Source organism: Onthophagus taurus, chromosome 8 (assembly GCF_036711975.1).
Source record: "Onthophagus taurus isolate NC chromosome 8, IU_Otau_3.0, whole genome shotgun sequence".
Classification (NCBI taxonomy): domain Eukaryota; kingdom Metazoa; phylum Arthropoda; class Insecta; order Coleoptera; family Scarabaeidae; genus Onthophagus; species Onthophagus taurus.
In genome coordinates this window covers 4,359,952-4,372,775 of record NC_091973.1, presented here as the reverse complement: position 1 = coordinate 4,372,775, position 12,824 = coordinate 4,359,952, and the positions used below count along the sequence as shown (strand labels likewise).

Here is a 12,824-nt window from a genome sequence, read left to right as displayed (position 1 = left end):
CGTCAGTGCTTATACATATATTACCCTCCGAACTACCAACCAATCGAATCCATTTCACCATACCTAAATTGTAATCATCATCTCGAGTTAACGATTAATCAATCATCCGTTATCTTTAATTACATCAATGTTAATATTGTTTATTACATTGCTTAATTAAACTTTTATTTTAAAATTAACTTAATCACTTTGTTGATGATGCAAGCACACAGATACCAGGTAATATTAGGTATATCGGTTATAATTATAATGCGATCGGCTACGTTATCCCTCAAACATGCGATGAGATGATAGCTAAGGGGGAATTATTTAACGACTAACAAGCACACCATTAGATTAAGATAAATACTCCATATTCTTAAACTTACAATTAGTTATTCCGCCTTGACATCCGCGAGGCAAAATAACATCATGAAATAACATCAAACATCCCGCGAAGGATGTGTTAAAGCGATATACCTTGCCCATAAAATCCCTATTAATCAAAATTTAGTAAAACTTAGTCATCAATGCCTTGAGTATAGCTGCGTAATAACATAGTTTGGAGCAGACTACTCTAACGTTCAATGATAGTTAGTTTCTTAATCGGAGCTTCAATGAAAGCGTTGGACATAATTTTGTTTAAATGAAATAGACTTCTGATTACGATCAAAAGGGAGCGATCCATGTTTTTGGGCCCTCTTTGGTGGCATACATTTTGCCCAGATATTTGAAGACAATCATGAAAAACGAGCTTACGCATTGCCACACTATCGAAGAAGAATCTAAAACTACTACATCTTAAGACTATCGTCGATAATTCAAATGCCCGTAGTACACTTTTTGGAGGGTAGAGAGAGAGAGAGAGAGAGAAATAATCTTTATTGGCTACCGATCAGGAGCTTTGAAAGTCCTGATCTTTCCACCTTATAGTATTATGTAATGCATTTTGTTTTACTTAAATAATTTTATGTTTCTTCTTCTGTGATGAGTGTCAGAGTTTCGTATAGGGTCCAGTTGTTCTTGTCATTTTCTACCACCGTTCGTCTCTGGCACATTTTATCAAGCAATTGTCTATTATGTGGTTGTATTTTTGTTCTTACGTATAGATTTTCGTTACTAATGTTGTGCAGTGGATTTTGAGGATACGTAGCAGTTTTTGTTGAAATGCCTTCAACGTTCTTGTATGTCAGAGCTCTGAAATATTTTGCTCGTTTGGTAGCTTCAACTCCTTTGGATTTGAAGTGTTTGAATAGTTTTATGTTATTGTCTAAATCTATACTAAGATATTTAATAACGTTGGAAGGTTTCACCGTGGTTGTGCCAGTATTAGTTTTCGGTAGCTTTGTCTAGTGTGGTGTTGTGTGAGACCAATGTTGTGTCATCTGCATACTGTAGGATGTACAGTTTTGGGTCAAAGCTGGTCGAGTTTTCTGCATAGATATCGTTGCAAAATATATTGTATAAAGTTGGAGACAGAGGAGATCCCTGTGGGACACCTTGCGCTGGCGAAAATGGGAAAGAGAATTTCTCTCCTAACTTTACCTGAAGTTGTCTATTTTTTAGGTACTCGTCTATGATTTTAATTAAGGCACAATTGGCGCCTGTTTTTGGCTTTATTTATATCTAAGAACAGTGCAATAAAGCGCCAGGTTTGGGGATTGTTATAATGGATGGAGGGTAGAATTTTTTAATTTTGATTGTTTTTAGTTGTAAATTTAGAATTTATTTTCTGCGGAATCAGCCACTCCAGCTTTTTGGAAATGCTATATATAATTTGAGTAGGCTTTCCAAAACACATCGACACTCTCAGATTTGTCTTAGGAACGGAGGGGAAAGTTTTGAATTTACGTGATTTTTTTATAATAAACTTAGAATTTCTTTTCTGAGGAATCCAAAAACTACAATTCTTTGGAACTGTTCTAGATGATTTGAGGAGACCATTTAGTCTATTGAAACATCCAAATTTATTCTAGACACAGAGGGGTGATTTTTGTTTATCTAATATAATAAGTTAATTTTAAATTTTATAGTTGGAAAAGGTATTATCTTATAAAATATTCCTTAGTACTCTAGAAATTTTAAATTAATAATAGAAATCTTTAATATTAAATGTAAATGGTCGTTAATAATGAATGGATTGTGTTACAAATTAATTAAAGGTAGGTCGATGTACTATTAAATGGTAGCGGAAGAGATTGCGTTTTGGGTTTGATTCGGCTGCGTCGTTGTTATCACTTGTTATCGCGGTCGCACGGGGGCGCTGTAATAAAACAGGCGGAGTGATTTATACAGTTCCCCTGGGGGCGATAACTGCAGTACAAGTATTTGGCAGCAAGGGATGTCACGGGCATTTCGGGCGGCTGTCATAATATATCAAGATAAAATTTGTGGCGGCAGATGCATAGCATTTTTGATGTTGTATTAATCTCGAGTATTTACGACTGGAGCGAGTTTTCTTTCAATTCCCCGCCTCGATTGGGCACCACCGCCACCGCCTCCCCGGCGACGCGGATGAAATATACTATGGATTTTGTTCGATTCAATCTCTTGGACCCCACGGAACCGGAAGGAACGCCGCTTCGGTGCCGTTTTGTTTTGTTTTTATTCATCCACAACTAAAAATATACCGCGAAAACTCTGTCAGATCAATGGTTCTTCAAATCTCCACCCCAGTATGTATTAAATTTTCATACAGTTATAAATTTAATCTCACTTCGTTATATTTCTATTACATGCCCGCAAACTTTGTGAATATATAAATAAATTATCTTTTATTTAATATGTAAGCTATTGTTTTAATATCACATTTTTGCAGTTAAAGTTGGTTAAAATGTTAAAAAAGTTGCATGTGGAGTGGATAAATGATGTGTGATATTGTTTTCAATGATAGATGTGTTATATTCGGCTGTTAAGTGAACTAAAAAGTTTATGGAAGCATTACTAATTCGTATGGGACAAAAAAAGGATAAAAAGTGTTCAAAATTTTATTGGGGGAATAATTTACGCATAAAAATCAGAATTGTTTGCGTGCATTTGATAAAAAGAGGAGATTTTTGCTTTTAATAAACCGGCAAAACGGTTTATGCGTTTCCAAACAGTTTGGTTTTTAATCGGATTGAAAAACTTTGTGGGCGGTTTTTTATATTCGGGGGCAAATGCAAATAGAGGCAGCATTCGGGTCGCACAGCGGAAAACGAGATTTGATCTCACTACGGAATAACGCAAAACAGGACGACATACTAAACAGTCACACGAGATGGCGAAATAAATATACCAATTTTTGACGCGGTCGAATAGATTCGCGGGACGAAGTTGCGCAATTTATCTGCATTTATTAGCGCCGCTCTGGTGTAGAAAGGAGCTTTTCAGCCTTCGCGGAATTAAATCGTTCGCCACAATGGTATGTGGCATAAAGGCTTCGCGAACTTTGCGCTTCTCCAAGCTGTAACAATAAATCGGGGATGCATGTTAGGAGTAAGCGCTAATAGGGGCTCTACCACCCATTCCACACAGCGCCATTCCGCTCATTGAATTTACCAACTCATCCCCAGTTTTACTTTTTTCCTCAAACTATCAATTGCGAATCCTCGCCCGGCTCAGGTGTAGAGTATTATTACAAACGCAATGAACGTCGAAATTTCCCTCGGAGTACATAAAGTGCTCGCCAGCCCGACGCTGATGCGTTTCAACCCCCGACATTATCAGCGCTTTTATTTCTCACTTCACAGCGTGCTAACGTCTCACCACAACTCTCTTTCCTCTCGCTAAATTCAGAATCCTGGAGAAGTTGCGGATGATGCGCGTTAAAAACGCCTCTTTAAACGTTTAAAGCATCGACTCATAGCACTGAATGTATTTTCAACGCCCGGAAACCGTTTCTGGTTCTATCTTCAACTTGCATCGTTTACTTTAAGCATGCTTGAAAATTCAACAACCAGAATTAACCTTTTAACGATCTTAAAACAGCTATTAACTTTACTGGCTCCGGATAATGCATTTTAGAGCGTTCTCTCTTAATTCTAAAACTACAGAGTGTACTAGTTGTGTTAATTAATTATCATACCCGCCGTCATCGTTGCAAGTATGCAACCAATATCACAGTATTAGTATTGCAATACGCAAATCGCGTATATTGTGATATTGGTTGCATACAAAGAATTAAAATTTTAATAAAACAATCGTTTTAACTAAATAAGTGGAAACGTTTTTGAAGGTAAAACGATATCTAAATCTTTAGTATTCAGGAGTTGAGCGTCACATTCGAGCACTTAAAACTTTTGGGCACACTTTGAAAACGCAAAGGAGCGAAGGAGTCGCGGACGTTTCGCGCTGAATGTTTAATACTTTAATAAATCACGGGAGCAAAATTTAATCTCCTCGTAGAATTAAAAAACTAAACGCTGCGAATAAAAGTGTCGTTTGCGCTTTGCAGGCGTTAGTTGCGCGGGTCCCACCTAGTTTTTACTTGGTCGTTTGTTATTCGTTCATACTTTGTGTAAGGAACTTTCGCAATCTCGACGTCGTCTTCCGGTTATTTTGCGGCAAGTAATTCGGGAACGGACTCAGCCGTGATTTTCACTGTTATTACTGTGGATTTTGTATTAGAGCCTTTTTAAGTTTTTTGGTAGTTAAAATAGTTAACGGTTGGGTAAAAAAGTACCCTCAAGGACAACCGCTAAGTGCTCCCCTTTTGTTTTTGGGGGTTCACACAACGGATCGATAAAAACTACATTTAGCTTTCAACCATTCTGAATTTTTTTATTCTCTTCTATGTTGTTTGCTAGACTCGGTTGTGCGAAAATTTTTGGGACCTCCGATGTAATAAATTCGAATTTACTGCACATTGTTAATTAATACGGGGCGCCGTTCGAGCGGAGGTAGTGAGTTTAGTAAGGCCAAGTCAGCGGGTTTCGTTGAAAACTCCCGCTTCCTTTCGCCGCGAAAACCAATACAGGGCGTGTTTGCCAACTTCGGACGACGATATAAAACACATATTTCGGGTTATAACGCTTTGTTCATAAACGACAGACATCCAAGACCCGAAACGTATTCAGCTTCAACCCTGCGACGTTATTGTTCCGTTTATAACATCTTTTTTTTTTAATATTCCCCACCGAAACTCGAATATTAAGAGAAGAAATTGAGGGAAAAGTGGAAATTCTACCTTTTTATATAAAAAGATGCCAGAAAAGTAACAAAGACGGTTTTGTATTACTCCATTAACGACATTGTGCTTAATAATTGTATATGTTTGGTTGCCTACAACAATTTTCATTAAAAATTCATTAAATGAATACGCTAAATATTCACCATCCCCGATTAATTTTCAGGGTGCAATTAATTATTACACCTCGGTTCGCAATTATTACTAGCGTTTGTTGTAAATGTAGCGTAAATCATTTGGAAAACGAACCGGCAACCAGGGAATAATTGAGAGCGAAAAGAAGCGATCCGGTCCATTGTTTGGTCGAGCCGTTTTTCTGTAATCGTCGTTGCATCGCAAAATCAACACGTATTATTAATTCGGCCCAGTGCAATGCCACTCGAAAACAATGCCAAATTAATATTTTGACGCCAATTGCAGCGCACGAGCCTGGGCTATAGTCAAAAGCTTCAATTTATAGCCTGCATTCCTCAATTTTCACTATTCTACAAATTTTCACCACATAAAATAGTTAAAATAGTTCATAAAAGAACTTTACTAAAAATTTTGTAGAAATTTCTAAATAAAAAAATAATCGCATTAATCATTAGATTATTAATTAAATTCGCTTTAAAATGCTTTTTATTTCATTGCTATATCTCAATTCGTTCTTGAGATACAACATTTTAAATTTTTGCTTCTAAATTCTTCATCAAATAGACAGAGTTGGGTTTAAAAAGTTTGTGGGAAATAAGAAACTATTTATGGCACATTAAATTGTATTAAATTCGTATTAAAATGATCGTTATTTCATCGTGATATCTCAATTCGTTCTTGAGATACAACATTTTAAATGTTTCTTCTAAAATCTACATCAAATAGGCAGAGTTGGGTTTAAAAAGTTGTAACAACGATGTTTATGGGAAATAAGAAATTATATATCGCACATTAAATTCGCTTTAAAATGCTCCTTATTTCATCGTGATATCTCAATTCGTTCTTGAGATACAAGATTTTAAATGTTTCTTCTAAAATCTACATCAAATAGGCAGAGTTGGGTTTAAAAAGTTGTAACAACGATGTTTATGGGAAATGAGAAATTATATATGGCACATTAAATCTGTATTAAATTCGCTTTAAAATGCTCCTTATTTCATCGTGATATCTCAATTCGTTCTTGAGATACAACATTTTAAATTTTTGCTTCAATCTACATCAAATAGACAAAGTTGGGTTTAAAAAGTTGTAACAATGATGTTTATGGGGAATAAGAAATTATTTATGGCACGATAAATCTGTATTAAATTTGCTTTAAAATGCTTCTTATTTCATCGTGATGTCTCAATTCGTTCTTGAGATATGATATATCTTGAAAATTTATATTATATTAATAATAGTTAATAATAATGAAATGAACAAAATTATAACGAGAAACCTTTTACGATTGTGTAACAGGATCAGAATTTATGCTGCCATTGTAGAAATATATGGCTTAATGTCCTTTTCAGTGTATGTGGAGTACAAAACGGTTTGGACGTAAATTTTTTTGAATGCGAATAGAATTGTAGTATTGTCGTTAGGTTGTAATACCTTGTTTAAAAACGATTTATCCTGGTAGCCTTCAAACAGATTGTTCTGGAAATTCACGTCGTGCACATCGGGAAAAAAAAAATCGATAATCGGAAGGACGGATAATATTTGCAATGCGATTTAATTGACGCTTTTATAAATTGAAGGTCGCTTTGTTGACGTAACGTACTTGGTTCGAGGGTATGAATTGATTTTCAATATGAAAAGGAAACTTCAAAGAGTTTCAATGCGTTAATTAAGCAAGCGTAACGAACTAATTTAATTAAAACGTGCGTCAACGTAAGAAGATATTTAATCAATGTTAGAAGTCTGGCAACTGTTTTGTTTAATTAATTCGTAGCATACCGTCGTCGAAGAATTAATTGTATAACTATAGGAACGTAAATACGAAGGGCTTATTTGGCGAACCCACTCGAAGCTTTGTTTTAAGCGAAAGCTTTGGCATTCGGACGCGTCGGCCGACGTCTCTCTACATTATCAATGCAACTTGCAAATAACGATGCTATCTTTGGCGGTAATGAAATCATTCCCGTGTCGGCCGCCGGCAATACGGTTGGATTTCAATTCTCAAATGCGAAGTCTCACCCGAGGCGGCGCTTTTAGGTATTGTTAAAATCATCCCGTTATTTTTGCACGAAGATATTCCTACAACACCGCGAATTCACCACCAACTTCCATTCTGCCAACACAACCCAACCGAACCGACGTCGCTTGATAAAAACTCTTTTATATAGTTTATATAGTGGTTGACAACTATTTAAACCAAAACTAATGAATAAAAGTTAAAGCAAATAATAATTTGCTGAAATGAAATATTTGTAGCTAGGAAACTATATGAAACGCGTTCCACGGCTTGTGTTAGATATGAGAACAAGAGTAATTTTGATATAGGTCTGTATTTGAGTCGTATACGTCGTCGTACAGGAAAGAAATGTCACGGAATTACGTAAACACGAATCTACAAGTTCTGTGCGGAAAGTTTGCAAGTTAGAACGGGTTTAGAGTACGGCGGTCTCCGTTTGGCACATTAGTCCTTTCCGGTCTGGGCCCTGATTAACGGTGGTCGTACAGGACGGATAGCAAAACGTTGGCTGGTTCTAATCAGCACGAAAACAAGCCGGGTCTTGTTGTGCCGCGTCACGAAACTGTTTGCCGAAACTATTTTTTCCCTAGCGTTATTTGCGCAAACAGTTTCTCAGCTTCGCGTTCATTCTTCCAGGTTAACTTTCTTAACACAATCCCCAAACGAACGATCCGTATATATATAATTCCCGGGACAAAAGCGAAAACTTCCTCTCCCAACGGTTATGCCTTTCCATTATTTTGATTAATTAATGCTACTGTGTCGATTTTTTCGTTCTTTTTTGTTCCAGAGAACTCATCGATTTTTCGTTACTAACCCTATGCTTTTGACAAGTGGGGTAATTGTATTGCTGGATAGACGGCGTAATTGGTGAAATCCGAATCCAGCAGATGACAGGGGAACCGACGAAGCTCCTGTTTTCGCGCTTATTGCAATTACACCTTAATTACTTCCTGTGCTACCGCCCATATGGCCATTATCAACCCAAATATCTGATATTTAAACAATGCCGCCGTGTAGTGCTCAACGCTCGTCCAATTATTAACCTCCAATGGCCCCTTCCGTTAATTATAAAGTACATCTCACCAACGTATACGATCCAAATACACTTCTTGCTTTATTTTCCTCTCTATTCCGTTATAATGATGAATGAATAAAGTAATGTTTTATTTACAGGTTAGTTGGTTACATCATAAAGAAGAATCAATGCATTTGCTTACCGTTGGCAGAAACGAATATAGCAGTGATGAACGCATAACTTTAAGTTTTCGTTATCCAAACAACTTTAGACTTGAAATAGCGTACGTGACAAGGAGGGATGAAGGTCTGTACGAGTGCCAAGTAACCACACATCCACCGAAAGTCAAGAAGATTTTTCTCAAGGTCACAGGTCAGTAACTTTCTGGCTTCATCTAACACGGTTGATTACTCACTGATACCCATAAGTCACGACTCGGGGATTTATTTCGTAGGCGTAAAGCCGACCTTTTTATATGTCTAAAGGCGGCATATAGAGCCCATATTTAAGGCGGAACTTTTATACACACAGCACGTAGTTTCCTTAGCAAAGTATACCCAGAAGACAGATTGCTTCATTGTCAACTTTGGTAAAGTCTTTAAGGCTATCTAAAATTTAAAATCTTCCGACATGTAATCGAGGTCGCTGGGCAATTTTAAATTTTAACGTTAAATATTAAGTGAATTAATACCGAGTGCTTTTAAAAGCCGGCAGTAGTAAAAACTTTGTTATTTTTGTTCATTTGAAACTCAAAAAAGAGTTATTATCTGGTTTTTCAAATATGCGCACCGTGAAACGGAGTCAATTTCAGCATTTTTGGAAATTATTATGCCCATATAATACCGAAATGGTGGACACCTAGTAGTTTTATGAAGTGTAATGGAATGTCCCGGTTTTCATATAACGCACAAGGGAAAAATACCGTTATGCTTTTACGAGCAGATAAGTCCATTCTTAGCGGATTAAATTAACGAAAGAGATTGATTATTTCCATTAAGCGAGGAAGGGAGTCTAATTTAAACTAATAAATGGCGGTGCAATTATTATGGATTTCAGCGATAAAAACGCTGTCAATTAAAGAAATTTAACTCGCCCAATTAGGACGATCCGCGTTCCTCTATTTAGAACCATTAAGAGAGAAAAGTTCGAGAGAGTAAAGTGTCGCTGACTCTCCCGTTAAGTGTATGGTAATCTTCTAAAGACTTGCATAATACATTGGAACTTTCCTCGAGGATCTCCCTCTCAAATCCAGATCGCATTAACATTTTAACTTTTATACAAACACTTCTTCATTCCGGTACGATCCGTTATCTTATCTTAACTTTATTTGTTCCAGCTCCGGAAATAAAAATATCAGACGAATCCGGCCGAACCGCCACCGAACGTTATTACAAGGCCGGTAGCGCACTGGAACTAACTTGCTTGGCATCTCAAATTGGAGGTCCGATGGAGGAACATCCTATAAGCTGGAAACACGGAGATCGCACGCTCAGCAAAGGCATCAGGTGAGTAAATATTTGTCAGATTATTTGGACACCTATTTTCTGTCTCGTTTTATTAAAATTTACACTTCTTTTATATTCTGCGAATACCAAGTAACCACTAAAAATCAAAATTCAATATCTAAATTTTAAAAGAATTGTCTCTGATGGTACAAGTCATATTCTCCCTTTATCCTTGTCTCCTGTACGGATAGTTCTAGAACAGCCAGGTTTGGCGATCGTGCACGTTCTTCGCCGGTGTTAATATTCAAGGAGTCGGGGCTTGGTAATATTCCCCGATCGCTGAATTCTGGGGCAACGCAGGGTGGGTTCGGGCAAAACAACTTGAGTGGTTATTCGAAAAAGTACGCCCTCTCCAGGTTTAGTGTCGAAATGCGGCTCGCCGAGTAACGCTTGAGCTCTGAGTACGCCTTTTGAGGTCTGTAAAGGAGCTCCGCACGTGGGAAATCAATTACCGCGCGTGTGAGAAGGAGTAAAATATCAACCCCTTCAAATTCTAAGTGCGCCACATAAATATACCACCAACAAGGGATGCTTCCAAATAGTTTATTTATTTTTAACAAATTTAAACTCATTTAGTTGTTGACTAGCTGAGATATATAGAGCCGATATGTTGAGTTAGTTCATTGGCGTATAATATAATAGGGAGATGTTTGCATTAATAACTCTTGCTAGGCAGAATGTTATCCTACGCATGAATTAAATCTCACAGCAAATAACATCCCTAGATCCCGGATTATCGATTCCGGGGTTGTTTATTGCACCCGACGCATTAACCCGGACTCGTGGAGGAAACCAATTCGAGGCTTGTTTTCACAGAAAAACCGATCTAAACTCTCCTTACACGGTCGTATACAAAGCTCAAACAACACATTAACGTAATTCTGTACGATTTTGAAACTTGTGGTTTTAGTAAAGGTTTCGGTTAAAATCAATAAATCTGGGTTTGACAGTTCGTATAGTAGTGGAGTGTTAACAGTTTTACGGGTGCGGTCGTCCGGTTTATTAGCAATAGCCCGTACAGAGATATCCGGAGTACAAGATGCTAGCTTTTTGAGGAGAGGATGCCTCAGTGTCGAGTACTTTTTACAACGCTAGTAAAACCCGGGCGTGCAGTTGTAAAACTGTAGTGTATCGTGAAGATGGTAAACATAAAGCGATTAATCCAATTGATTGGGCGATACAATTCGTTTAGGAAAATCTTGTTTGAATGGAGCTCACACCTCGACGTGTCTCCGAATTAACTAATTAAACGAGAAAGCCTGTCCTTGCGCAAATCCTACACAGTATTAATTAAAAATAAGTTCCGCTCTGACTGCGAAAGTTTTTAAATGTTAATTGACAGCTTCGCGCCACGCCGAACTTCCGGTCGAAATATTTAACTGAATTTCCCAGCTTCGACTATTCACCGAGCGGAAAACAACGCGGCGACAAAAGTATTTAATTAATTTTTCGTATCCCGAGGTCCATTCGTTAGCGATTTAGCGAGCGCAATCGTGTTATTGTCCACTCCCGCTGTATGTGCTTAACTCGATCAATCTCGATTTCAGGGCAAAAAAGGAGTATTACGATAGTTTAAAGCTTTTAGAATGTCGAAGTAAATCTATCTGAACTTTGTATAAGTTTCAAGGGGTATTTTTCGGTTTCGGGCGATATGGCCGGGGCGAAGGAAAGTTCGAAATTGTCAAGTTAGTGCACTCCCCTCTAGGCTGCCTAGAAAACGGATCGGAATTCTGTTAACCCGTCCGTGCAGGAATCTAAAATATGAAAGTTTCACCAAAACCGAGGAGAAGACCTAACGCTTAATGTTCGATTACAGCTCCAACACCTCCGGCGGAGCCGATAGCGCCGTCTCTACCTTGACCGTCGCACCATTGGAGAAGAAGCATTCCGGAAACTACACATGCGCCGTTGGTACCTTGGCATTCTCTACGGTAGCCGTGCACGTCCTCAACGGTAAGTTATTACCCGAAAATCTGCCAAACTATACCATTAATCATAACTTTACCGAACAACCCCAGTCATCACGAAGTGAATGAATTTTTGCACTTTTTTAAAATCCATTTACACTTTAAACGATTCTTATACCAAAACACTTCATTACAAAACACCATTTAAAATTAAGAAGCATTATGTTTTTTGTTGAACACTTTCTGAATTACACACTTCATATGTTATATTCTCTCAACATAAGGAGGAGTTAGATAACCGTTCAGACTTTTTGCACATCTTGTCAGAAATTCGACTCATACTTTGTCATACACTATATTGCTGTGGCACTAATAGATAGCTATTTAACAGGTAGAGCACAAAAGGTAAGAGTTGGTGATCAGGTATCGCAAGAAGTTATTGTTGGTTCTGGTGTTCCGTCCTGGGACCGCTTCTTTTTGCACTCTATACTTCTAGATTCGTAGTATGCTGATCAATCCAACCCAACCCCACGATACGTCTATGACAAAATTGCATTTAAGTCAGATGACGGAAGATATCCAACCAGGTTTTGTCTTAATCATACCATCAAAGTATAGAACATCATTGTTTCAGCGGTTTTTCACATACCATGTCTATAAATCTTACGGGAGCTTGCCAATGTCGTTTCGACAATTGAGAGACAGAGAGAATCTGTGCATTACTTTATGTGTGGTTCATTTAAACAATGGTAACTTCTTTACAACAATCTGTGATGTACTTTGGTTTGCGATCGTATATTAATGTGCTAAATAAGTGGATATGGTTCTCTTTCGTACACCCCCAAAGTTGTGTACCATATAAACATACAGATTTTAAAATCTAATTAATGAGTTTCCAACTCAACTTCATATCAAGTGTCATACTTAGGTATTTTGGTCCACTGGACTCGAAGCTGTCACGTTTGATCCAATTGTATCGTCTGCAAACGTAGTCAATGTTATCTTAGTAATGTAAGATTCTTCGGAATCTTAATTAATTAATGAAACACAAAATGTGTGAAGAATTAATATTTAATATTGGTTAATCTGCACTACC

General features: G+C 37.5%; 1 protein-coding gene across 4 annotated transcripts in view; it reads left to right on the top strand.

The window, feature by feature from the left end:
* LOC111425523 (limbic system-associated membrane protein-like) overlaps window positions 1-12,824 on the top strand; it is an 85,905-nt gene that overhangs the window by 57,305 nt on the left and 15,776 nt on the right. For all 4 annotated transcript variants that reach the window (XM_023059611.2, XM_023059610.2, XM_071198545.1 and 1 more), the window contains 3 exons: window positions 8,475-8,688; window positions 9,653-9,821; window positions 11,638-11,774. In XM_023059611.2, the coding sequence (XP_022915379.1) occupies window positions 8,475-8,688; window positions 9,653-9,821; window positions 11,638-11,774 (520 nt within the window). The remainder of the gene's footprint in view (window positions 1-8,474; window positions 8,689-9,652; window positions 9,822-11,637; window positions 11,775-12,824) is intronic.